Below are 26,333 nucleotides of genomic sequence, written 5' to 3' on the forward strand. Positions count from 1 at the left end.
TGTTTCGATCCAATCGGTGGCTGGGGTTAGATAATCAGTTGGATTGTAATACCGTAACGAATTACAATTTTGAATTTAAATTTAACGGAAATAACGATAGTAGCGCCATCTACATGCGAAATGTTGAATGTGACAGCTCCTACTTGTATGCAATCGTAGTTCACAGCGCTCCGCACTGTATGCAACCAGCAATGCACCATTTTAAATAGGCATTGGGGTTTTTGTTACAAAACGAAGAATATTTTTAGTATTTTATCCGATGAATTGTGAATATAGAAAAAATAGTAATAAGTTATTTAATTAAAAAAACAAACAAAAAAATGATAATATTGAACTTCTACTGCACGTTGCAAGTAAGCTACAAACAAAAAAGCAAGTTAAAAATGCCATTTTCTTGCTTCTGTATCGTACAAATCTTTTGAATACGATAGCGAATAAATTGCTAAAATAAATGGGAATAAAAACAATACAATATTTATTCATATGTGCACGATAGATATCTATTCACTCGTATTCTTTTTCCTCTCTCTCTCTCTCTCTCTCTCTCTCTCTCTCTCTCTCTTTCGATCTCCTTCATATTCTTTCTTTCTCCCTTTATCCTTTCTTCCTATTCCCTTCTACTCTCCCTTCTCTTTCTCTCCCAGCCTTCCAGTTTCCCCATCGTATTTTGCCGAGTTCCGAACTTGCGACCTTCACGCCCGACCAATACAGCACCACACAGCACACTGCACCATCCGCAACCGATTGTAGGTGTGTGTTTACCCTGCAGCACTGTGGCAATCGAAAGCGACGAACCCCTTTTCTCGCTAGAGCGCACCGCACCGCAATGAAGGGGGCTTTCCCTCTCCATAGCGCCGATGCGCGAACGCAAAGCAAACCGGCCGCTGTGCCGCTGAAGAAATGGTGTGGAGAAAAGCACGCCACACCGAAGCGGCAGCGATCGTCCGTACGATCTTGCGCGCGGCCCCGGCAAACCCGATCGAAACGTGCCGCGCACCGGACGTCTTTTGAACGCGAGCGCGTGTGCGTTGTTGTGTGTTGTTTGGGTTTGGAAGCTGCGATCGGCGATTGATCATACATCGTCGCCCGTGGCAACGTGTCCGGCATCTTAGAAGGTTTGTGTGTGTTTGTGTGTGTGGCTGTGTTTGGTTGAAAGTGAGTTTGCATTTATTCGAATCGACAGGCGTAACAAGTGTCAGTAGCAGCACAGACGCTGGCCACCAGATTTAGAATCGATTTAAATTGCATTTTCGCATTCGTTTGTACGCCAGCAACGGTGCTGCACGGGCGAGCAACTTTTGCAACCCCAAACCCCGCGTAAAGCCTTCCCCTATTGCACACACTCGCGACACGCGTGTGTCGTGGATGAAGGTGAAAACGAAAGTCATCTCCCACATCCCGGCCCGACCACCCCGACCGGATTCGAAACCGGAAGTGTGTACATGTAAATATATTTAATTTGCTTGTAGTGCTACATTTCCCTTTGCGCGTGATTTGTACGATCGTGTGCGTGTGTGTGTGTGTGCTTGCACTGCAAAAGATTACATTTCGTGTCGGTTGGGGTTTTTTTGTGTAACTGCTTTGACACCCCAACAAAAAGCATTAAAACGTAAAAGCGAACCTTCTCCCCAAGCAACAAAAAAAGCGTCACAACCGAAACATCCGTCCTTCGAGCAATACGCAATAGCACCGAAGATCCCATTGCATACATATTTAAACCCCAGCCTTTTTTCCTTCTTTCTATCTTTTCTCCTCTGTTTGGGTCTTTACCTTTCTTTCTCTGCATCAGACGGGTGTGTGCGCGCGCGCTTGTGCAATAAATTTCAATTGCGTAAAGTGACGGAAAACGCGGGCAGACGCGTGGCGTGGCGTGTGTGTGGGGTCCGATCCGACCAGAGGGGAGGTGCAGGGTTTCGCATGTGTCGCATGTGGCGTGTATGGCGTGGCCAAACCGAATAAGAAGAAGAAGAAGAAGAAGCAGTACGCAAGCGCCTTATGTAAGAGGGCGCCCGAACCGACATACGACATACACACCGGCGTGTTCGGACCGTTTCGGTTCCGTTAAGTGAAGCAGCCAGCAAGCAAGCAAACAGTGAAACAAATAATAATCTGACGTGCATATCCGTGTGTAGGTTGTGTTTAGCAACGGGGTGCAGTTTCGGTTTTTTGGCGTTTGCACATTTCCGGCATGCGCTTTCGGTGAGTTGCAGTGGAGAGAGAAAAAAAAAAGCAAAAAACGCACACAAACAACAGCAAAAAGCTGTTGCAACCAAGCAAAACCGAAGCCAGAAGATTCCAAAGAAGACACAGTGGGTCCCAGCCGCATTTACGGACGCAAATATCTCCGGAGACGCTTCTGGAGCAACGATGGGATCGGCGGTGCGGCAAAATGTGCTGCCACTCGCAGCGGGTAAGTGCAGCTGGCAAGATTTTCTGGCCATTTTATTAACCGTGTCGCCGGTCGCCGGTGCAAATGAGCATGAGCAGCAGCAGCAGCTGAGATGATCTTCCGACTTTATGTGGGGTCTCCAAATTTGGGAAGTAACGGTAGTTTTATGTGCGCATTAAAAAGCAAAATGATGAGAATGATGACTGTACGAACAATTTCCACACACACACACAAACAAAAAATGTCGATCTTATTGGCCTTATTTCGAACTTAATTCTAAACCGGAATTTGAGCTCCAACCGGTAGCACTGAAGTGAACACGTTTCATCCCGGATATGTCCGTAAGTGTCTTCCGTGCCGCCGACGCACGCTGCAGTTTCGAACCAAAAGATCCCGATCGTAACGCAACACACAGAGAGAGAGTGTGTGTGAGAGAGAGAGAGGTGAAAATATCGCAGTACACGATCATCACGACCTTTGCGTGCTGAAACCCATCATCGTGGGACATCAGGGGAGCTCTTGAGGATTTGATATCCAGGCGGGAGGGAAAGAAGATCCGATGCAAAGGAAGTGAGTGCACCGGAAGTAAAGTTGGCCTTTCGCCCATTCGGGCCGTCACTTTTGACACAGGCAGGCGCAGAAGTACGCGAGCACATTTTCACTGCACTCTACTCTACTCGTCTGCGTTGCCATGGGTGATGATGGCGGGAGGCGAGCGCTCCTCACATTACATGCACCATTGCAATTGTTGCATTGTTTGCAACGGATTGGTGCATGGAAATGAAGCCAGTTTTCAGGGAAAGTGGTGCAACTTTATGAGGTGGATTAATCGCGTGGCAGCGATCTGTGGTCGGGCTAGGAATGGGCTTACGAAAAGAAAACATTCCGCCAGATATGCATCAAAATGTAACAATGATACACGGTTGCACATTGTGTTTGCGCAGCTTTGCGCAGAGCGCGCGATTTAATTATCCCATAACGGCATGATTCATAGATATTTTTTTTTTAAATTTTTATTGCCTTCTGCTTCTGAGAGCAAAAAACCATTTATGAGCCGAAATAAAATCACAGATTTTAAGCACAGTCTTCCCCCGTAAGTCACACTTTCCCGCTCGGTTGTAAAAGCCATACATATATGCAGTATCCCCTCAGTTCCGATTAATCACGTGGCAAACGAATGAAGAAGTCTGTAACAGCCACCTTCACATGGCGTGGACATCGCCCCTGAGTGTGTGTATATGACTCATCGCTCAGCTTGGTTTGGGCCCGGTGAAATGGAAGTAAAGCGTGTTGCATGTTTGATTAGCCTTAGCTCAGGCGCATTGCGCAACAGTGGACGTTCCCGCATTGTCGAGTCTGTCGAAATCATCCGCTGCAGGGGTGGAGGGGAGGTCTTGGAAGTGGGTCATCGCAACGTTGGCCTCCAGACCGAGGTGGGACCATTTTGCTGTCATACTTGCTGGAAGCTGTCGTTCACCTTCGTGGGCTTTCCCGCGCGGTCGATCTGTTTCGCCGCAAAGGTCCGGGTGGCGTGTTTCTTTCTCTTGCGAAGGAGGAGGACACGTCGCACAAGTACGTCCGGATTGCATCACTGGTGACTGGTGACGATGATGATGATGGTGAGTGTAAAAGTGCAGCAAACGGATACTGAGACATTTAACGTTGCGTTTGCTTTAATTATGGAACGCTGGATGGTGCAACGCTTTAACACACAAAAAACCCAACCACTATAATGGCACTCTTGCATTGGGTTGCGTTCGAAGTTCAAAACATTGCTCGAAAAGCAAAAACCTTGTTCGGGGTTTGCTGAATATTTATGAGCTTTCTTTTCGGATTAAGAAATGATAATTGGGCAAACGGCTACCGGACGTTGGAAGGCATTCAAAAAACACACTCTTTCATATGTGCAGAGTTGCCAGAGTGCTTGGTTTGGTGGCTAATTATCATTGACGGGAGCTGAGAATGGAGGACAGGATCAGTCTTTACTGCTGGCAGGACCTTGGGCAGGTTATTTGCATCGTTAAAATCGATTGTGGAAAGACATTAAGCATGAAAGCATTGGACAGGTTTGGAGAATGTTATTAATCGCTCTCTTGTAGCAAATTGATATTGGTACATTAAAGAGCGCAAAAACATCCCCGCTGCGTGTAACCTTCAGCCCCGGGTTTGTGACCCCATTTCCGTGCGCTTGGGGTCACACAGCACTGGCCCGTTGCCAACCGTTGCCCGCTGCAGCCAGGAAGGCGAGTGAAGTCTTCTGTCCCGAAGATTGTGAACGTTCCCGCCGTTTTGGATGACTTTCCTGCTCATCTCAGCTTCGAGCTCGAGAATGCAGGTCACAGGCGCTGTCATCATTTCTAGAGTGCCGGTGCCAACAACCGTTTTGGATGGATCGTGCTCCAAAAAGGGGGTTCCAAACACGCGTGGATAAAGGGAGTTCCAAAATCATATCAGCAAAGCAATAAACCAAAAATAAAACGACCTCGTGAGCGTGAGAAGAAAAGTATGTTGTAGTTAACCTGATTAGTATCTGGGTATGAGATTGTTGTTGTTTTTTTTTTACGGGAAATATTTGGCAAAGCAGCATAAGCAAAGTGGACACAGAACCGAGTGTCATAAATTTGCTACAAACTGGAACAGCCCCCACACGACGGCTGTAAAATGAAAAGCAAAAACCGAGCACGAGCGGATAGAAAAGTGTAATAAATTGTGGTGCGAAAGCAGTTAAACAATCAACACGAATGGCGAGACGTTTCACAATCCATAGAGTAGGCCTTGACGTAAGACGCCATCGATTTTTTGTTGTTGTGGCGATGTTGCTCTAGTTTGAGAGCTGTCATTCGTTTAGTGCACGAACCACTGTCAACAATATCGGTATTAAGAAGTCTGGGGGGGGGGGGGGGGGAATCGAGCATACAATACAGGGGTTTGCCAGGAGTTCTCATAGCTGTGGGACACTTTACTGACTCTTTCCTCCTTGAAATGAACTTACTGTAATAAGAATTGGACTCTATAGCACCGTTGTTGGAGTAATCCAATAGGAATTTTCTAGGAGCCTGTCCAAAAAGGGTGCCAAAAGAGTCCAGTTTCTATCATATGAAGTTCACTTCACATATGAAAGAGCCAAGGAACTGTCCGACAACTAGGAGAACCCCTTAGAAAACCCTGTAACGAGCCTCACAGCGTGTTTATAGCGTTATAAGTGGAAGTGTTTCAACGGAATCTGTCGTCGCTTTCTTACAAAATGAAGCCATTTACAACAATGTTACCCTAATTTGTTGAACAAACTAACAATTTGCATAAAACACCGTGCAATTATCCCGAGCAGGCTGGTTCACTTCGTGGGATACTTTCGTGTGAAACCCCGTGCCACCCCATGTCCATGTAAGTGTGTGTGTGTGTTGCAAACCCACTCTGACCAGCATCTGATCTATCACGGTCAATCACCAAACCGTTATCGCCGTTTAATAAAGCGATAAACTTTAACCGCCGGAAAATGAAAGCCGTCAGCGAATGGGGGGGAAACGCGAAAGAAAGAGATAACTTTCCGCGAAGGGAACTCTGTATGTGTGTGTGTGTGCCTAGTGTTTGTGTGTAAAATCCGAAACCTCCGAGCATCTGTCGTCGTCGTCGTCGTCGCCTCATCATCATCGTAGTTGGCGGTTCCCGCTGGGTCGAGGGCGGTTTTGTGCGCTCATGAAATATTCATCATGTTCCCAACAGGTTGAAGTACCCATGGACGTGACCGTGTGTGTGTGTGTGTGTGTCTGTGTGTTCATCATACGTATCATTTTATTTCTTGTTCGTTTGATGGCAGCAACTGTGCGTGTGTGTGTGTGCGACTCTTTTTTTTTATTGCCATCCAGTGGATCCATTCCATCATCTGCTTGCCGTTCCTGTTCGTCACGGTTGACCCCATTCTTCACGATCGCATAACCGGCTGGATAATGCCGGACGTCCCTATTCCCCGTCTCCCCAAAGGAAGAATGTTTTGCTCTCCGCAAGGGTCCCGAAGGAACCGCACAAAAACACCGTACAAACGGTGTGAAAACACTTACATCCGCGAATACAAAGCGCTCACAAGGCGTGCGCGTGCGCGCGGCCGCTCGCGTTTGATGCAAAAGGTTGGCTCGAAGCGCAAACGCTCGGAGGCTCATGTCTGTTGGAGGGCTGTTAGGCGTGCTAATCGTACGAGGATCGTTAGCCATTAGGACAGATGTTGAAGATGGCATTAGTTATGGTATAAGAGAACTCTTGAAAAAGCGGCGAAATGATTCATCATAATAAGGTTGTCCAATTGCTAAGATATCATCAAATAGACCTTAATTTCATACTGTTAACATGTTGTAAATATAGCTAGAAAGACTTGTTAGGGACTGCCATCAAAACTGAAAAAGGATTCCTCTTCTATTCCATACCTACCTCAAACAAAGCTAGTGATTATTCAGTTCATTCACATTAGGAGCTTCTTCCGTTGAAGTTTTCAGTAGCCAGAAGATGAAATTTATTGTAAAATCATTCAAATTTACCTTACCAATGTAAATGAAACCTTTCCTCCTGCTTCGTTATCGGGTAAAAGATGGGCAGGAAAACCCCTCCCTTCCCATCAAAAACTGAACCATCAATGGGGAAAAGACCCTGCCCGATCCCGGTGGGTCGGTTACCCCACTCCAAAAACCGCTCCGTTTAATTAGCTTTCAATATCTTCCGAAACGCACCGGCACCACCGGCCGCAGCTTCGTTAACTGATTCGGCATCCAGGGTTTGAAGCTTGTTGAAACTGCCACAACCATTTTCACCAAACCTGGGACACCACGGTTCATCCCCTTTATCACCCATGTGTGTGTGTATCCGGTCCGGTTCCGGCGGTCCGGTTTGGCTCCCCGTACATGGCGCTTCCGGCAGCTGGTTTTCAAACTAAAAAGCTCGTTTCTCTCCACCTCTAAAGTGAAAGAGACAGCAGCAGCACAAAACAAAAACAAGCAAAATATTGGGGGAAAAAACCGGGTAAACCCCACGGGCATTGAAAACGGCGAGGAAGGAAGATTTCGCGCTGATTAATCGATTAGATAAATGTGTGTCTGTCTGCCCGTTTGTCCGTTGGTGCTCGGGGAAACCGGTGGCAAAATAGGGGGCCGTCTGTTTGTCCATCCCACCGGGCCCCTGGCTCTGCCGAAGCTTTCTTTGGCGGTTGTGCGTTTCTTCACCTCCTTTTTTTCCACTTCCAAATACGGGGGCACGTGTGGCCCGCGGTTGATCGATCGTTTAAGAAGCTGTACCCCTTTTTTTTGCTCTTCTCTCTCTCTCGCTGTATCGATCGATCCCTGGGGGAAGGTTGAATAACGAACCCTATAGACGGAGAATCGGAGAAGAAACAAGAAGAAAAAAGAAAAAGAAAAAAAAAAACAGATCGCAAACAGCTAGACAGACAGCGGCCAAATGGTTCGCTGGCCGGCGCCCCGGCGCTCCGGCGCTCGGTGTCTTTTCACTTTCGTTCGCCTATCATAACCTCCTCCGGTGCTTCGGCTTCGGTGCGATCATCAGCCGAACGCCATTACGCGGTTGCTGCGCTTTCATGGCCATTTGTACGGCCCCCCAAGGAAGGTGTACGTGTGTGTGTGTGTGTGTGTGTATGTGTTTTGTGGAGTTACTGCTGCACTTCCTTCCACTTCCGCGATCATCGTTCCAGGCGCAAGGTGCATAATTGCGGACGAAATGGTGTAATAAAAATTGACAGCCGGCTAAAAGTGACAGTAATTGACGATCGAACTCCTCCCCCTTCCCCCTCCTCCCCCGCCATCATTGAGGCAGGAAATGGAGGGGAAGTAGGGGGTGGAGAGCAAAGTGGCGCCATCTAATCGGTGATCGGTGAGTTGATGGGCTGGCGCCAAACACATCCACATCCACGTGCGTGCGTGTGTGTGTGTGTGTGTGTTTTTTTTTGCTGCTCACCAAACAACCTTTCCCGACACTTCCTTTCGCTTGGTGGCCACACGCCAGAAGTGATGTGTTTTCAATGTGTTTTTTTTTGTGTTGGTTTCCTTATTGCTATCTACCGCTGGAGCTTTTATTGATGGGACGATTAAAAAGACATTTTAGCGAAAAGGAAAGGACGAAGGGAAGGAGGTGCTTCTCATACATGAAGGAAAGGTCCCCCCTTTGATGGGGCCTTGTGCTGCTATGATTGTGCCCCTGTGCCACGGAAGTGCAATGCGGAAGCGTGGACAAAGTGCTGGAAAAAGGCATCATTATTCTAGCATTACATAGGAGCTTGCTTTCATAATTAGTGCCTTAACCCTCACCACCCCCACCCCCCTCCCCGTCCCTTTTCTAATTGGATGCACACTTTCACCTGACCTTCGGCGGGGCGGCTCCACGCTGTGTAATTGAATGATAAGCATTGCCACACAAAGGGCAATGTAAATGTGTCAATGTAATGGTCCACAATCAACATCAGATTTAGTTGCTCAACCATCCTCTCACCCCAAAAAAAGGTAACGTAATAATAGCACCAACCCATTGCAATTCGGATGTGAGCATTTCTGCATCGTAGTATGCCGGCTGTTTGTCCAAAGCTGCGCGTACAATCAACCTGCCCGCCAGCCTGCTACGATGGTTCGATTACGCGCGCGATCGGCCACTGTTCCGGCACGATGAGCTCTCGCTTGGTGCTGTTGCTGTTGTTGTTGTTGTTGTTACTACCTCCGAGCCTCAAGGGGGGGGGGGGGGGGGGGATAGGGGCTTCCCATTTCACCGTTGATATGATGCCGGAACGAACGAAGTGCAGCAGTCATGCTACATAATTCCGTACCGTATCATTATCAGCGTGCGGCCCAAACCGTTGTCGGTGGAGGATATCTCCTCCGCTCCTGCGCGGTTGTGCAATCTCTTCGGTTTATTGTTCGGAGAGGCCATCATTATTAGGAGGAGGAGGAGGCGGCCCGGCAGTCGTTGCCGTCCTGCCGAATTGAAAAGGGAAATGAATGTGTTTTCTGCCGTGTTGTTGGTTGTTATGCACGGGGAGAAAGGGGTAAGATACCCGGGGAAGTGGGTAAGGAAAGGATGGGGGGGGGGGAGGTGACGCTCATTACTGATTACTCGGCTCGGTGTGGTGTGGACTAATGGCCCCAAAAAACACACACAAATACATCCAAAAAGGCAACGGCAAAACACTGTACCACTCCAAATGTGAGCAAGCATTTGGCGAACACTGTAAATGTACGAAAGCGATGGTGCAACAAAGAAACAAAACAAGCGAGACCATTGTGAGGTGAAGAAGAAATGATAAACGGAGTACGATGTTTATTTGTTTGTGTGTTTTGTGCCTTCTTTCATGGTATGTTGCATGGCGAAACGACGATGGGCATGATTGTGTGCCGGGGAGGAGCGGGAGTGACCGAAGGAAAGAAGGAGGAAAAAGAAAAAGCCCGCATCGCTTAAAAGCAAATGCAAATATTTGCAAATGACGCGTGGTCGGGGGGGGGGGGGAGGGAGAGAAAGAGAAGGTCAACAGGCGAAGAAACAACAGGGAAAGGTGAAACAATAAAACAATTGCAAAATTGATCACACAAAAGGAACGGGAAAGAAAGAAAGGTGGCACGGGAAACGATGGCTCACCAAATGGTGCCATTGCTGAGAGCTTTTTTGAGCTTGAGCTTGGTGCACCAATGTTACACCACGCAATGGCTGAATGAAAGCGAAACGTGTGCGTTGTGTCGCGTGTCACCGCTCCTCACGAGCGGCGGTTCGGTCGTGCCTGTGTCTGCACAATGCACGGTACCTGGTTTTGGTTAATGTGTGTTTCGGTTTGATTTCGTAAGGTTCGTCTGGAGCAAGCTTTCTCGTTCATCTGTTGCGATTTAATGAACTGGAGCCTGCAACCACAAGCAATCACAAGTTGTAGGTGAAATTGTTCCGCTCGCTGCCATTGGTGGATGAAGATGAGCCCAAACTCCAGGAGATTTGGCTGAGAGATGTTGGACACTCATCGTAACCTACTAAATGAGCGATTTTTTATACGGGAATCTTTACGCTTCGTGCTGCAAAACAGGACAAAAGCTTGTTGGCGAAAGACGCAAGTCACCGAGCGTTGATTGGATTGAATGATCGATTGTTGACCTCGTTCAGCAATGATATGACACCTGTAAAGAGGGTTGAATGTTTGCTAACATGAGATCAGATCATCATGGTCAGATGGGAATAGGCGTTTGAGGTTATTTGGTATGAGGAATTATGATAATAGGAATTGTTAGAACTTGTTAGAGAATGTCTCAAGAACCTTGTAATTTCTCATTTCTGACATGCAGGTGATGTTGAGGATGTACGTTATGATAAATTTGAAAAAGATCCCCCTTGTGATGTTCCGGACATCTCTCTCAAGCCCATTAAAAACTCATCCAAACTCGAACACTCTCGATTTTTGTTATTTAATGTAAAAAACCTCCACCAGCAGCAGCTGACGTTTATCACCTGCTGGTCAATCACTGAGTCCCCCCAAAAAAAACCACCATTTAGATGCCGTTACTTTCACTTCTAACTTCTGCTGCGATACGCTCCGATTCTGGACGTTCTTGGAGCGGGAGAACATCTAATGGTAGCGTGCGCAGCGGTGTCATTCCATGCCGGCTCCATGGAACCGGTTTTTGTGGCTGATGACCTAACGGAAGATGAATGGTACTGGAAACGTAAAAGGCCAGGTTCTGCCGCTGCCGTAGAAGAAAAGCATGGGAAAGAGAATTGATTTTACTTTCCCTCCTTGCCAGGGTGTCGAATCTTCATCTCGGGGTGAAGAATGTGTTGATTCGTTTCGTCGGATTTTACCTTTCCAATGGTTGGAGCCCGGCGGCATTCAAGCTAGAATGCTGATTCTCCAAGCATCGTTAGTGAAGCGTACGGAATTTCACTTCTAAGTGTATCCATTTTTCACAAGAACTTAAGCCATAAAATATAAAGCAAAGGCATGGGCATTAGCTTTGTACACGCGCGTGTGTCTAACAGATGTGTAATTTTAAATTACGGAATGAAAAACACACCAACAACGTACAAAAACCAATGCACCTCACCCGAAACAAAGCGACACAGTTGAGCGGGGGATGATCGTGGATCGGAAGCGAAGGAACTCCGCATCTGGGTTTAATGAAAAATCCGAAACCGTAACCACGGAACCACCATCACCACCACCATTGCAAGCGAAATGATTCATAATTCACTTTCACTGCACTACTTAGATCTTAGGCGGCCGTGCGGCGTTCCGCAACCCGTAGCAACGCGAGCGCGTCATTTGTGGTTGTCGTTTGTGTCGGCGCGGTTTGTTTGTCTTTACCCTCTCCGCGTGGTTTTGGCGGTGTATTAAGCGTAATCGGTAATGATTCAAAGTTTGCAAAGAACGGGGGTGAAGTGGGATGAAGTAAGAAGCTTCAGTACCAGTACCGCAGTGCTGCTCCCGCACCCACGTGCAGCCGACAACGGAGAGAAGCATAATTTTGTATCCATTTTGTAGTTTTGCGCATTGAAGGGATGTTGGCAGTTGGAAGGGCTCGCTTCAAAAATTCGGATGTTGAATTTCTATAAACAAATTCCATCTTTACACCCCGGCTGTTATGGTGTTATGTAGCTGCTGCTGGGTCTGTTGCTGTACAATTTAAAGCATGTCCAACGCTTCCGCACACACACACAGACACGTGGGCCCACGTGCGCAAAGGAGCATTCCGTACAGTTCGTTCGGTGCTGCGGTGTTTCCTGCTTTCTCCGTCAGGGTCGCCCTCCTTCCACGTGCTGCACCATTTAATGTGTCTTATTTTCTGCACTCACGTGTCTTGCAGAACATGGCCACGGTATGGTGGCCAGCAGCAGCTGGGAAGGTGGAGGGTGTATAATAATAATTTAACATTTTATCTGCTACCCACCTTGTGCGCTTTTTCGTTCAGCCTGGGAGTTATGGGTGGAAGGGTCATGAAGTTTTCGGAGGAGGTGGATGGAGTTGCATTCAGTACGCCCCGTAACATATGTCGGGGCTAATGTGTAGTAAACGGTACTGACGAGCGGGATGAAAACGAAAGTTGAAACATAACCTGTACATGATTACTTTCGCAACTTATTCGAGCTACTGTTTCCGGGTGTTGCAAAGGGGAGGTCTTTTGTTTTCGGACTTCACTTCAAGAGCGTAGAGAGCCTGTTGGGGAGCTTGTTTTGGGTAGTTAAAGTAATGCATATGTGTAGTCTTATAGGATTTAAACGTGTCGTCCCTAACGACCTCCAATATCCCGCATTGAAAAACAAACAATAAAGACTAATGCCGGTCTTCCGTCAATGAATGCCTCAGGTCACGTATCGGCAGATAATCCGCTTAGTGCGGATTTGATAGGAAAACCTCCCATCGCGGTAGCCATGAATATCAATTGCACGAATTGCCCGGGTTACTTTGACGCCTGGGACGCAATATAGGTTTGAAGAATCCCTTCGGCTGACATTTGCCTTGACGTGTGCGTGTTTACGCTTGCATTACGTGACAACACTGGCACTGAGGCCCGTCCAATATGGTTCACATTGCGCAACGCAACATACACGTTTGTCCTCCCCGCAGCAGGCAAACAAACCCGTGCAGCGAACCATCAACGCCAACCCGCGTCACCGTTGCCCAGTTCCGGATGCCCTGCAGACATTAAAAAAAAAACACACACACAGACGTGCGCCATGAAACGCGTTCCGCATTCGCGTGTTCGGAAAGATGGATGTGTGGATGTGTGTTGAGTTTGCAGTGGAGAAGAAAGTGGCCTAAATTCGCGAAACCGGTTAGCCGGTGGGTCCCCCCACCCCTCCCCTCGATTACTTAATGCCGTTTGTATGTACGGGGTTGGGGTGGAAAGGGATTGTTGTGTTTGTTGTTTTCTTTCTTTGTAATGTTTTTATGCTACCCTCACACGAGTTAATAATGATGAATTCTACTTCTTTTCTTCGTTACAGTGTTGCTGGTGACAGCATTGCTCCTGTCCCACGTCCTGGTGCGGGGCGACTCTTCGCACGGCGCAAGGGGCCGGGGATCACCGGCCCTGATCGATTCCGGCATTCGAGGTAAGCGGTCGTTATGGCGTGTGCACACCCAAACTAGAGGCTTATGAGTTTTCTTTCCTTCCTTTCCTTTGTGCCACGTGCCAAGCTGGGTCACGATTGCCGGTGGTTCCTGTTGCCGGAGCGAAGGTGACGAAGCTACGGCCGGTGGGCAAGCAGCGTCCCGCTGAAGAGGAGGACGATGATGACGATGACGACGATGACGATGATTACTTTGACTTTGGACTGGATGACGATGATGATGACGATGATGATGATGACGAGGAGGAGGAGGAGGAGGAGGAGGATGAAGAAGAGGAGCAGCTGGTGCCCTCTGCTCCAGTAAGACCAGAACTTCCGGTGGAAACGAGCACCACCCGAGCGAGATTGCTGTCCGATGCGGCGTTTAACAAGATTTCCGAGACGCTCGGTGCGCTCAATACGGTCGGGCGGTACATTGTGAACATTACCAAGGGACAGGAAGCGAGTGCCATCACGCAGGTGGATCCGGGCACGAAGGAAACGGTCCCGGAAGCACTGCTCACCCTTACGAAGACGGTTCTCGGGCAAAACATCACCAAATCGTTCGAACCACTGATCAAGCGTGTGGGCACGGGTGGCGGAGAGCAGGAAACGGTCAGTGCGGTCACTTCCGCATCGCTGGTGATCGTGTCGTCCAGTACGCCGGAACCTGCCCTTGCAACGTCTACGGTGGAATCGCTCGCCGTGGCACAGCGGAAGGAAGACAACGAGGTGACGCTCGGAGGTGGCGTGACGGAGACTAAGATCACTAAGGTTCCGGCCAGTGGAGCAGTGTCGGAGCAAAAGAAGAAAAAGAAGAAGAAGAAGAAGAACAAGGTCAAGCGCAAGGATCCGGCCCATCAGGAGGTTCGCACGACGACGACTAGCACCACGACGCGCAGACCGGACCCGGCCCCAAGCAGTAAGTAGAGCCAATGGTGGTAACTCTTACAATTCTTCTGAAATGGTGTTCTTTCCCCCAATTTTCAGACAAGATCGTTGAATCGACAAAGGACATTGAAAACCGGTGCCGCACACCGGACGGTCGCCCGGGAAGGTGTGAAGATCTGAGCACCTGTCCGGGGTTGCTGCTCGATCTGAGCCATCTGCGCGAGTCACTCTGCTTCAAGAGTCTGTTTGTGCCGGGCGTTTGCTGTCCGATCACGACGACCAGCACTGTGCTGACGACACCACGGCCACCCTCTCGGCCCCAGCAATCCGGTGGCAGCTTAGTGCTCAGCCCGGTCGCTAAACCACCGGCCACGACCACAACAACGACGACGACGACGCCCACCACCAAACGGCCGCTGGTACCGGTGTACACCGTCTCTCCCGGCGAGGAGGGCAGCGCGTTATTGTCCGCCACGCTGAAACCGATCGACAACATCGTCGATCCGGACGACTGCGGTCAGCAGGAGTACTCGTCCGGCCGGATCGTCGGTGGCATCGAGGCTCCGACCGGCCAGTGGCCCTGGATGGCGGCCATCTTCCTGCACGGCACGAAGCGGACCGAGTTCTGGTGCGGTGGATCGCTGATCGGCACGAAGTACATCCTTACTGCGGCCCATTGTACGCGCGATTCGCGCCAGCGACCGTTTGCCGCCCGCCAGTTCACCGTCCGGCTGGGCGATATCGACCTGTCCACGGACGGGGAGCCGTCGGCACCGGTGACGTACAAGGTGACGGAGGTGCGGGCCCATCCGCGGTTTTCGCGCGTCGGTTTCTACAACGACATTGCGCTGCTCGTGCTGGACAAACCGGTTCGTAAGTCAAAGTACGTCATACCGGTGTGTCTACCGGGGCCGAATCTACCGTCCAAGGAGCGGCTAGCAGGTACGAGAGCGGCGGGAGTCCCTTTCAAAACCCGTGGAGGATATTAATCGTTCCGTTTTTGGCGTTTTTTTTTTGCAGGACGTCGAGCAACGGTAGTCGGCTGGGGTACGACTTATTACGGCGGCAAGGAGTCGACGAAGCAGCAGCAAGCGACCCTGCCCGTCTGGCGCAACGAGGACTGCAACCGGGCGTACTTCCAGCCCATCACGGACAACTTCGTGTGCGCCGGCTTCTCGGAGGGCGGCGTGGACGCGTGCCAGGGCGATTCGGGCGGTCCGCTGATGATGCTGGTCGAGGCGCGCTGGACGCAGGTCGGTGTCGTCTCGTTCGGCAACAAGTGCGGCGAACCGGGCTACCCGGGCGTGTACACGCGCATCAGCGAGTACATGGAGTGGATAAGGGAGAACACGAAAAAGTAAAGGCCATAGTGTGTGCACAGGAGAGTGCGGGGTGGGGGATGATAGGTCCCTTTCGGATGATGGTGTCCGGAGCACCAGAACAGTCCAGTAAGCGTAGAGTTTGGCAGTTGTTGGTTGTTTTCGGTTTTTTGTATATAATTTATTTCTGTGTAATCCATCCCTTCTTTCCCCAACTTCCTCGCAAAGTTCTTACGTTTCGGCTAGCCTCTTCCCTCCCCCTCCCCCTCCCCCCATTCTCCAGGTTTTCTTTTGCGTTTTGCGCTCCGCTCGGTAATCAATTAGTTGTTAGCCCAGCTTTATTCTTTTATGTTTGTTTATCCTAATTTATAAACTAACTTATACGAGACCTACGCATCGCTTAGTAAGTTGAGAGACAGACAGAGCGAGAGAGCGAGAGAGTGTGAGAGAGTGGTGTGTTTCTGAGCATTCCTGTTTTCTGAGCCTTCCTGCGTCTAATTGATAACGGCGAGAAGGATAGGGCAACGGAGGGCAGTAATAGCAGTAGTGAGCGTGAACGAGGCGGAAAGTTCAGCTTCATAATCAATTACATAAGGTAGAATAAGTATAACAAACGGCAAACGGCTCTTTAGCGTCGAGCAACGGTGCGACGAGCTGGGCTGGAAAGGTGGAACAACTGGTGGGAGCGAAGAGCGCTTCAACCCTTTTCAATATGCATTAATGGAAACAACAAGAGCTCGCGCAACACAGGCGAGGCGAGACACGCACGTCACGGACGAAATTGACGAAAATGTGGAAAAACAACACATAGCTTTCCCAGCCCAAAACGGTGAAATATTTCAGTGAAATTAAATGAGAAAACACGCGCGCATTTTGCAACATATACTCAACGGTTGTTTCATTTTGTATGTTTTTTTACATGCTATTTCTTAAAGTGAAATGCACTTTTGTTTACATTCCATCTCACACCCTCTCCCTCTCTCCCCCCCCCCCCCTCCTCACCCGCTGTACAACAACGTACCCTTTTTAACCCCCTTCCATTCCGAATTGTCCACCCATTTCTGATGCAGGTTTTTGTACCGCCACCCATCTACTACCGAGCGCTGGGATCTACAAAGAATACCCTTCCCTTCCCTTCGTCTCATGGCACGTTGTCATAGTAACCACCGAAACACACTGCTCTACTGATCAATATAGACATTCGACGATCTTTCCCCCCCTAGTAGCCACGAGGGTGGTAGTAGGGGGTGCATTGGGGCGGGGCGGGAAATTGTTTGAGTTGGGGCTTTCTTCCTTTTTGTTTTGTAACATGAAACGTTTAAAGATTCGACACTAGTATTTTACACAAGTACATCATTACGGTAGCTACAGTACGGATACGACGTCCCTTCCGACATTTCCCTTTCCCTGGTGCTGATATATGTATCATCTCCCCCCCCCCCCCTCCCTCCCCTCCGTATTTACTGCCAACCCGCACAACGATCAAATGTTACATGCAGGGTGCAGGGGATTTTTCTGTGTGTATGTGTGTGTTTGTGTGTGTGATTAGTTCGCTTTGCTAGGCTTTCATTTTTAATGGACAACATTTTGCTTGATGGTATTTCAGTAGTGCACCTTCGCGGGAAGCAGTGGTTGCAGTGCCGCGAAGGTAAGTGTTTTGTGTCTTGATTGTGTGTGTGTGTGTAAAGTGGCAAACACTGTGGAAGATGCCAATTTTGGTTTGGAGCTCGCTCGCCTTATCATAATTAGCTTTGCATTATGAAGCTAGCCTTCGCCGCTCTCGTACTCGTTGCAAACCAGCGTCAAGCTAGGCCGTGTATGTGTGTGTGTGTGTATGTGTTTGTTGTTCTCCTTTGTGTGTGTGTGTGGGTACGATCTCCCCGGGTACGACATAACATTGTTCGTTAAAATCTGGAGCTATTATGTGTATCTTCATTTCATGTTTTCTTTTTTTTCTTTTTTTGTTTAATGCACAGCACCATAGTTACAAGGTTTTTTCTTCTTCTTCTTCTTCTTCTTCATTTTTTAACCTCCATGTTCAACATCAACCACCGGTCACGTAGGAAAAAAATCTACAGTTGTATGCTTATAGACAGATTGTTTTGACACCTTTTTGCCATATTTACGTAGATAAGATTTGCTCTTTGATTGTGTTAATAACTCGATTAGCGATAAATCAGTGTTGAGTGTGTTTGTTTTATTTTTCTGTTGCTGTTGCTTCCGTTTCCTAGACTTTTTTCGCCTATTCTGTGGGCCGATGCCACTGGGTTGCGTGAAGAGTGTTTAGGTAGCTAACAATTATTGGCTTCGTAACAGTTAATATACGAAATCATACCCATCATATGAGTCATGCAGGCGAGCTCGCACAAGCAGCGAACAACACTGCCAGCCGGCTTCTACAAAATGCTCCGATGATGATCCGCCGGCAAACGAGAAAAGTTTGTCTATTTGTGTGAGATAGGGGAGGAAACAAGACCACAACCACCAGAAGCAAGAAGCAAAAAAAACGGCTGCAACGGACGCGCGCGCACGTGCAGCATGCATGAAATCTTTCATTATGAAATGGAAATATTTCAGTCCGGTGCGCGCGAAGAGCGAAACCCTACAACGGTCGCCCCTCGGCAGCTCGGCACCTAGCGAATATCTCCACAACCCGGAAGTTCGAACTGTGTCTGTCGGTTTTGAAAGAATGGGCGGATTCGGTTCGCTTCCCATCGCTGGCCGAATTTCGCATCATTTTATGATAAATTTGTGTGTTTTATGTGAGTGTATGGATTAAACTTATACTACATACATGTGTGTGTGTGTGTGTGTTGCCTTATCCCTTAAGCATCGCCTAAATCGCGGTAGAAGATGTTTGCCCCGTTTGTAGGGCCGAAAACAAAAAACCGTGTTTTCGGTGTCCCCGGGGGGAGCGGTGTACCGAAGCTCCTTCTCCTCCTACGGTACGTTGCAGTTTTGCAGTTTCACTCTTCACTCGTGTGTGAACCCAAATAGGTGGATTTTGGTTGAAAAAGTCGTTAAAAAGAAAGTCAGTGGCGCGTGAAGTAGGTTTAAGTATAGTTGTTTTTTTTTTTTGTTTTTTTTTCACACTCGGTATTGTTGTTTGTTGCAGGTTTTGTTGTTCTCCCTTTAGCTCGCACTACTCGGCCTCCCCTTCATCTCCCCCTTCCCCTCTGGGCCACACTGCTAACGCTGGTTTCTTCTCCCAGGTTTCTGATCACTAGAGCTTTTCTGATCTAGAAAATACGTTAAAATTTCATATAAAAACACGTGCAAACCACATAACGCAGCTCATCGAAACGGCTGGATGGTTCGGCTAGCGTTATTTTATCGTAAAGTGTTTAATTTTCTCCTCCCGATCCCCGCGTACTTACTTAGAAAAAAAAACCCAAAAACAAAACACATTACACTACAGAGAACAGTTGTTTTTTTTTGTTTGTTTGTTGTTGTTTGCTTCAGTTTTGTTTCTCCCTTTGATTCGTTAATGTTTTTAACACCCTTTTTTTGTTCGCTAGCTGCTGTTTCCGTTTTCTGTTCCTTTTGTCTTCGATACGATTCTTTCTTCATTCGCTTTTGTTTTCGCGTTCGTTTTCTTTTCTTCTTATGTTTCTACTACGCTCTCGTTCGCGTTACTCTTCTCTCTGCACGTCCCCGAATTCTGCCCCTTTTGTTCTAACACGCATTCTCACATAGCACAGTAAAGTAGCACTACCATTTATAACATCTAAAATAATCTTCGTTCGATTTGTTTGACATGTCTTTTGCTTATCGTACTAAAGTTTATGCGCACTGTGTTTGCTTGTTTGTTTGTTTGTCTGTTCTGCTTGTCTAGTGTATTTCATTGTGTGTGTGTGTGTGTTTTGTGTTCTTATTGATAGAATTTGTAATTCATTTGGTTTCTTATATGTTACACGATCTTTTGCAATCATTTATATTCTCTTAGCTGTGTTGATAGAATCTCGTGTTTGTGTGTGTGTGTGTTTTTTTGTTTGGTTTTTCACTTAAGTTTTCTCTCTTTGCGTTGTGCATTCGTGACAACAATAGCTATGACCCTGTAATTTTTTTTAAAGAGTTTGTATCTTTCCCACTACGCTAAAGAGCCGCCCCTCGTCCTACTCGTCTACAGTTTTTTTTATCCTCCTCCCCTTCCTTCCGTCGAACATCGTTAGCACTTATTCGTTCTTTCTCTGTTTGTTTTGTTTTAAATGCCTAGTGCGTTTATACGTTTAAGAAAAACTGGTGAACTATTTATCTTCCTGCACGGGAATAGCTTATACGATTGTTTGCAATGTGTTAGTTGTGTGGCCTTTCGTGTTGCATTAATTCTTCCCCAATTCCTGCCTTATGATTACCGTGTGTTTGTGTGTGTGCGTGTACCCTTAGTGTGTACACGTGTTTTTTTGAATTGGTTTTTGGATATAGCTTATGAAAGAACATTGTGTTTCGCACATAGAGTTGTTTGTTTTTTTTTTGGTAATAGATTTTCTTACTTCCCTTTTTTTTAGTACAAAAACTACCGCACAGTACGTCTCTCGTCACGCTCTGCCGCACACACACATACGCTGTTTTAGTCGGGAATGGCATCTCAAGCAGGCTGCGTATACAGCCTATGACATTGAATGGTTTGTAGTTAGCTTGGTGAGTGTATGTGTAGCTTTGATGAGTGCATGTTGAACTTATTAGTACAATGCAACAGAAGCAATGTGATTGGAAGGACAAGCATATCATTCGTCCAGCTGATTGTTGCAGTTGAGCATTTCAGTTCATTTTAGAAACGATCAAACATTAATCGTTCCGTCCAAAAAGGGATTTATGTGATGTGCGAGTGTGTTGCAGCTTTCAAAAACCAAGGGACCATGTTTGAAACAGAACGTAGGAAGAACATTCACTTCCTGCAGGCGGATGTACGAGGCGTATGCTTGAGTGTCCCGGTCCGCATTCACAACCGCAAATGTTTTAACAACTATGGCACTAGCTTAATGGGACCAGGGACCCATTCGGGAGAGGCGACCCCTGTGTGTGAGACAGCTTCCTTCGTCAGCAAAGGTACAAGCTTAAATCAAATTTGAGGTTTACTGTGCACTTGTGTGTGTTTGAAAAGGTGAACTAATCGAAGCTAAAGGCACTATCCGTCCAAACTACCGAAGAAACCGAGCATATGGCAGCGTGGTTTGTATGTTTGTTTGTAGTGGTTGCAGTTGTGTATTTGTGTGGTCGAAAGTCGTAGTTTGGGGGTGTCAATAGGGATGAAACAAATCTCGTGGCGGTAGGGAAAACGAAAACGAATACCCTCTTAATAGGAAGATCCAGGAAAGGTCTCCTGAAAGCATGCAATCTGGATGACAAAATTCATTTGTTTGGGCTATGCTTATCTGTCTGTGCTGTTATTGCTCTCTATCTGGGTTCGATCGATGTTACAAGCTAGTATGTAGAGGGTTTGTAGACTGTTTCATTTGGTGAGCTGTCTGTGATCTGAGGCTATCTATGCCAGTAATGGTGCTATTTCATCTGTTTCCTCCGCTTACACGATGCTGTCGGTGCGCTATAACTGAACTATTTTGTGTGCTACATATCAACATGCATGAGTTGTTTACTGCTATTGTTTTGTTTGCTGTTTTTGTTGTGCTGAACTTGTTGCGCTTCTGGTTAAACTGTTGCTAACAATTGAGCGTGCCTGGGGGTATTCCTTGTACTCTTAGTACGCGTAGTATGCTATGACTTTTGTTGCTATCGATGCTGAGACGCACTGCTGTTGCGTGTGTTGCCCTGGTGACGCGTGTTATTCTCCCGCTTGGCGTTGAGCTATCAGTCGTCGACGCAGAAGGAAAGCGAACTGAAGGTGCGTACTGTGCGTGCGCAATATAGGCGGGCGTGCAGCCGTGGCTCGCTGCGTCTTCCAGCTGTCGTTCATCAGCTTCACGCACTACGGCTGGTAGTGGGCGAGCGTGCTTTGTTGGATGGGTTGGCTGCTGTGACGCGGCCGTACTATATTGCTAACATCGTGACGGGGAACGGTCCGTTCGCTCGCTTAGTCCTCCTCCTCTTCGCGGAAGAGATAGGTGCTCCAGTAGACCAGGTTGAACAGGGCAAACACCAGCGGGAACGTTATTCGGGAGATAACGTCGATGCGCTTCGACCGTGAGCATTGCCTGGTGCAGAGAAAACGTGGGTTCGATTAGCGGGCTGACCATGGCATAGTTGTGGAGGTTTTCGCGCTCGGTATCGCGAACTACATGGCGATCAACGATCGATCAACTAAGTGGACTAGATTGCTTATCACGCACCAACACGGAAAACATATGCAGACAAGACAAGGTAAGTTATTCTAGAGTACATGTGAGTACATGTGAGATATATATAAATATGTTTGAGCTAAGTTGTGGATGGATGTGATGAAGTAGTTTCATTCGACGCATTCCAAAACTGAAAACTGCGAGTAATAGATCAATGGGGAGCCGGGAGTGGAAAAGAAGTACGGATTAGCGCATTTACGGTTCAGTCTGTCTTGATGAATGATATATGCTTCTTTCGAAATGCGGTAAAATGATTGGAGGTTTTAGTATTTGGAAAGAAAAGTAACGAAATAGAAGAGTAACATAAGCATCGTACTAAGAAATGAAAAAAGGTGTGTAGCGTTCTCTGATTGTTAGTATCGGTGTAGAGCATGTGTGTTTATGCATGAGCTTGTGTGTTTTAGTGAAACCACTCGCTTCACACTGCATTTGGTATGAAGTTTTTTTTGCGAATAATGGTTAGCATGGAATGGAACGTGGGACGAAACGACCGGGAAACTTACTACTTTTGCTTCGCTATCGCCAAGGATAAGATGAAATATGGAATGAGTATTTACAACAATGCCATTGAGTGGGGTATGAGTGATGGGTATGTTGGTTGCAGGTTTTTTTTGCTTTTTAGTACAGCAGCATTTGTCTAATTTAAAACCAAAAATGTACAATGATGGATGTAAATGAACATGCCGGAGCCGTTCAATAGGAAACTTAACTTAATGTGTTTTACTCGATATTAAACTAAAACGCTGGAAAGAAATCCTTTTAGAACGGGTACTGCAAGTCACAATGTAAGTGATGATGCTTACTATCACACTATGAAATGGTTATAAATTGAAGGATAACGACTCAACAGCCAGTTCTTTTGAAACTAGTGTAAAAATGTTTAAAGGGCAAATTGCCAATATGAATTGCATACATTTAGGCGTTATAGCAGTTTTCCTTGCATATATTCAGGCGAATATGAGATAGAAAATATATCTATCAACCAAACAGAATGATTTTTTTACAGTGAATATGCCAGCAAAGATGGGCTAGTTGCTCGTATAAGCGAAAACAATGCATCCTGTTTATTGATAAGCATGAAAGGGAAGCCAAACACGAACAGTTTTGACGGCCTGGGATAGATGAAACATGATAATAATAACTATAGCAAACGGTATAACACTTGGTAGTGAAGAGATAAAGAGAAAAATAGAGAGAGAGATAGTGAGTGAGTGAGAGAGAAAGAGAGTAACAAAAACAACAGAACCAAACGAAAGAAGAAAAAGAAACGTATACTTCTATAGTACGAGCGTTATTAATAATGATGCTTATTGTTAGGCGATAGGCAGGCGAAATTAGTAAAGTGGTAGTAGTAGTAGTAAAGGTAGTTACCCTCGTCCCAGACACGGCACCTTTTTGAAGGGGCTTTAGTAGTCGGGTGTTCGGGATGAAGTGAATCGGTTTCGGAGTTTGTTTGAACAAATATTCCAAAATTTCCGTTACATGGAAGAATAAATAGATGGCATATTACATATTGAACACGCTGTCTCGGTGGGCTATGTGGCGCACTTAAAACTCTGCCAGCGGTGGTTATAGTAAACGCTATGTGTAACGCTGCATATTGACAAAAGGGAACGCGGTATGGGCTTGTTGTTCGCGCTTGGGAAGCTCAACAGCGTTTCAGAGATGGTAAGAAAGAGACTCAGAAAGAGAGACACGGACAGAATTAGAAAAAAAAGGTTGGTAGCGAGCGAGAGAGAGGGAGAGAGAGAGAGAGACAGATAGAGACTTAGTGTGAAGCCTAATAGTATAAGCCCTTTCACGTGTCAGGTGTGTAGATTTCGTTGTGAACATATACTCTATCGGTAGCAGTATACGGGTGAGTGTAGTGGTAGTAGTAGTAGTAGTAGTAGCTGTTTGTGCAAGAGTGTGTTTGCTGTGGAAAATGAAAAATGTTTGCACCAAAAACCAACCCAATCGACTTACAAACACAACGGACGGAAGAGAAAGAAGACGCGGAAACAGAAATAAAAGGAACACAACCACACCAAGGGCACTAAAAGAACACAGGCGACCGTAAACGGAAACGGAAAGATGGGAACGGAAAAAACGGAAATGCGTTTGGCAAAGTTCACTTTGGAATACACGATGCACCGATACCGCTTTTTTCGGTTGCTGTTTCGGTTTGCTGTTGCCAGTGACGAGCGCCATATTGAAAGCTTCCGAGAAAGTGACAGAGCAACGAGGGGCTTTGGAGAAGAGATACGTGACACGGCACGGCACGGCACGACACGCGTACGGTACAGCACGACGACATAGCACGACTTAGCTTACCTGGTCGGGAACTTTGACAGCCAGCTACGGCAGCAGTTTGGCCGCTTGGGGGCCTGCATGTGCACCTCGCACTGGCGCAGTTTCTCCAGTGCCAGCGGATCACCCGGGTGGCGTACCAGCGGTTTCTGGAAAACAGGGGGGAATGGGGAGTGGTAACGCAAAGGCAATTATTACTCGCACTGACAGACAGAAGGCAGCTAGAGCGGGGCTCTGGAGAATGTTATTATTAGCAGACTGTTGCTGCTTCAGATGAAGTTGTTCCTTAATTTCTGCTTATCCCGAAAAGGCTTCAAGAAGATGAAGGAAGTTTAGCTTGCTACAACGTTACAAGTTCGGAGGTAATGGTAATTGCAATTGACAGGGCTTCAACTTTCCGCCGGACGGCACCCTGGGAAGCTTGAGCATATCGCATCGGTCTGCGCGTGGTACTCTGTTTCTAAAACACACACAAAAGCAAACAATAAACTACCGTGTGCCGTATCGATCGACTGCAAAATCTAATAGTAAAACGCTCAAACACTAATAAAATCTGTACGATGTTATATCATTGGTTGAAAGTCGGCTAGATTTGCTTTCTGATTAGTGGCTGCGCCGTTCCCGCAAGACGTCCCGGGTCGCGTGAGGGTTAGGGTCCCAAGAAACAAAGGCGCATGGCGCATATCCCCCGCAAAACCCGCCCGCACGGATACGAACCATCGCAAAGGTGGCGTTGCTGTCGGTGTCCAGCAGATCCGAGGCCGCGTCCAGGCTGGCCTGCTCCATTTCGCGGCGCTTTTTCTTCATATTCTCTCGGTGCATGTCTGCTGCCCTATCCGCTTGGTGAGCATGAATGGATTGATATAGAAGCGCAAAAGAATTTATGTGTTCCAAAATGGGAGGAAAAAATGAAGGATGAGGCGTTCGATGGCGATGATGATGATGATGATGATGGGAGAATGATTGAGGATGGCGTTAGGTAGGTGTGTGTGTGTGAGAGTAAAAATCATGATCGTGACCGTGCAGAAGGAATGAAATTGCGGTGGAAGTGGATTGGTGGAAGTGATTAAGAATGTCAAAACAGACAACAACACATCGAGTGAGGGGGTAGGGTACAGGAAAAGGGGGAGCGGGGAAGGGATGGAATAAAGTTAACGAAACGATATCAAATCACGTGGACAGATGTATGTGTGTGACATACGATGGGAAACGTGATTTTTGTTTGTTGATTGAATGGCGTGTGCGCGCGCGCGCGTTGGCAAGCAGGTACGCAATGCGTGTGCGCATATGGTGTACGACCGATTGGACAGATGAATTGACAGTGAATGGGGAACAAATGTCATTTTGTGATTGATTTAAGGGAATCATGTGTGGGAAAGACGATTTTCCAGAAACAGGGTTGATAGGTTGATGTGTGGGATGGAAATGAGCGACGACGACGAACGAATCGCAAGGAGATATGAGGGTGACGGTGGTGGTACAGGAGGAAACGGTGGTAACGGAAAAAAGGAAGAAAAAACGTTTTTGCAACGAAAGTGTAATGTCGAACAACGCAAAACGAGTGATTGATCGCGAAAGAAATGACAAAGGTGGGCCGTTGCAGCGGACGGAGTAACGCAACCGGTAACGTAACGTAACGTAACGTGAGTGACGTGAGCAGCAGGAGGAGAGGAAAAAAGAAACGAAAAAAGAGATGCGGGTGACATCATTATAATCGGTTCGAACTACAGTTTGTTGTTATTTAGGTTGTATTTAGGTTGTACAGATATAGAAAAGAACATAGCCCAAAAAGAGACAAAGAGAAAGAGAGAGAGAGAAAGAGGAAGGGAGAGTGGAAGGGAGAGAGACGAGCACAGGTGGGGAAGTGGGACACAAGCACAAAGAAAGGTTTGCATAGAATTTGCTTCCGCTTTGCTTTTGTTGTTGCATGTGGGAAAACGGAACACACACACATGAGGGGAGGGAAGGAAGCAAAGATAACAGCAGAGCATCTGTACAGCAGCAAAACGTCCGCCAACACACACACACACTCGAACGAATGATTCTGTGGCACGGTGTCCTTGGAAGGCTTAGCAAAAGTAC

General features: G+C 47.2%; 2 protein-coding genes across 17 annotated transcripts in view; one reads left to right on the forward strand and one right to left on the reverse strand.

Annotated features, from left to right (window-relative positions):
- Nucleotides 1–430: 430 nt before the first annotated feature.
- Nucleotides 431–17,119, forward strand: LOC120961089 (uncharacterized). Of its 2 annotated transcripts, none has more exons than XM_040384730.2 (6): nucleotides 431–1,155; nucleotides 2,133–2,410; nucleotides 13,352–13,459; nucleotides 13,545–14,378; nucleotides 14,447–15,289; nucleotides 15,368–17,119. In XM_040384730.2, exons 2-6 carry the CDS (start codon nucleotides 2,368–2,370, stop codon nucleotides 15,706–15,708), a joined length of 2,169 nt encoding a protein of 722 aa, XP_040240664.2. In that variant the 5' UTR covers nucleotides 431–1,155; nucleotides 2,133–2,367; the 3' UTR covers nucleotides 15,709–17,119. The 2 variants fall into 2 exon arrangements, with proteins under 2 accessions (XP_040240664.2, XP_040240666.2); XM_040384732.2 differs by having other exon boundaries at nucleotides 431–1,115.
- A 610-nt stretch (nucleotides 17,120–17,729) lies between these two features.
- The window catches only part of LOC120961090 (glutamate-gated chloride channel), a 91,069-nt gene continuing 82,465 nt past the window's right edge, over nucleotides 17,730–26,333 (reverse strand). For 6 of the 15 annotated variants that reach the window (XM_040384736.2, XM_040384734.2, XM_040384735.2 and 3 more), the window contains 4 exons: nucleotides 24,969–25,090; nucleotides 24,276–24,400; nucleotides 23,334–23,366; nucleotides 17,730–21,818 (listed from right to left, as the gene is read on the reverse strand). In XM_040384736.2, coding sequence (XP_040240670.1) covers nucleotides 21,698–21,818; nucleotides 23,334–23,366; nucleotides 24,276–24,400; nucleotides 24,969–25,090 — 401 coding nt within the window. In that variant the 3' untranslated portion in view covers nucleotides 17,730–21,697. The remainder of the gene's footprint in view (nucleotides 21,819–23,333; nucleotides 23,367–24,275; nucleotides 24,401–24,968; nucleotides 25,091–26,333) is intronic. The other 9 variants (XM_040384740.2, XM_040384741.2, XM_040384742.2 and 6 more) reach the window with 3 other exon arrangements.

Source organism: Anopheles coluzzii, chromosome 2 (assembly GCF_943734685.1).
Source record: "Anopheles coluzzii chromosome 2, AcolN3, whole genome shotgun sequence".
NCBI classification, from domain to species: Eukaryota; Metazoa; Arthropoda; class Insecta; order Diptera; family Culicidae; genus Anopheles; species Anopheles coluzzii.

Bases quoted from the DNA above. Each gene is read 5' to 3' on its own strand.
- LOC120961089 (XM_040384730.2), top strand. From the start codon at position 2,368: ATGGGATCGGCGGTGCGGCAAAATGTGCTGCCACTCGCAGCGG. The intron at 13,460-13,544 runs GTAAGCGGTCGT...CCACGTGCCAAG, and splicing joins GATCGATTCCGGCATTCGAG to CTGGGTCACGATTGCCGGTG. The intron at 14,379-14,446 runs GTAAGTAGAGCC...CCCAATTTTCAG, and splicing joins ACCGGACCCGGCCCCAAGCA to ACAAGATCGTTGAATCGACA.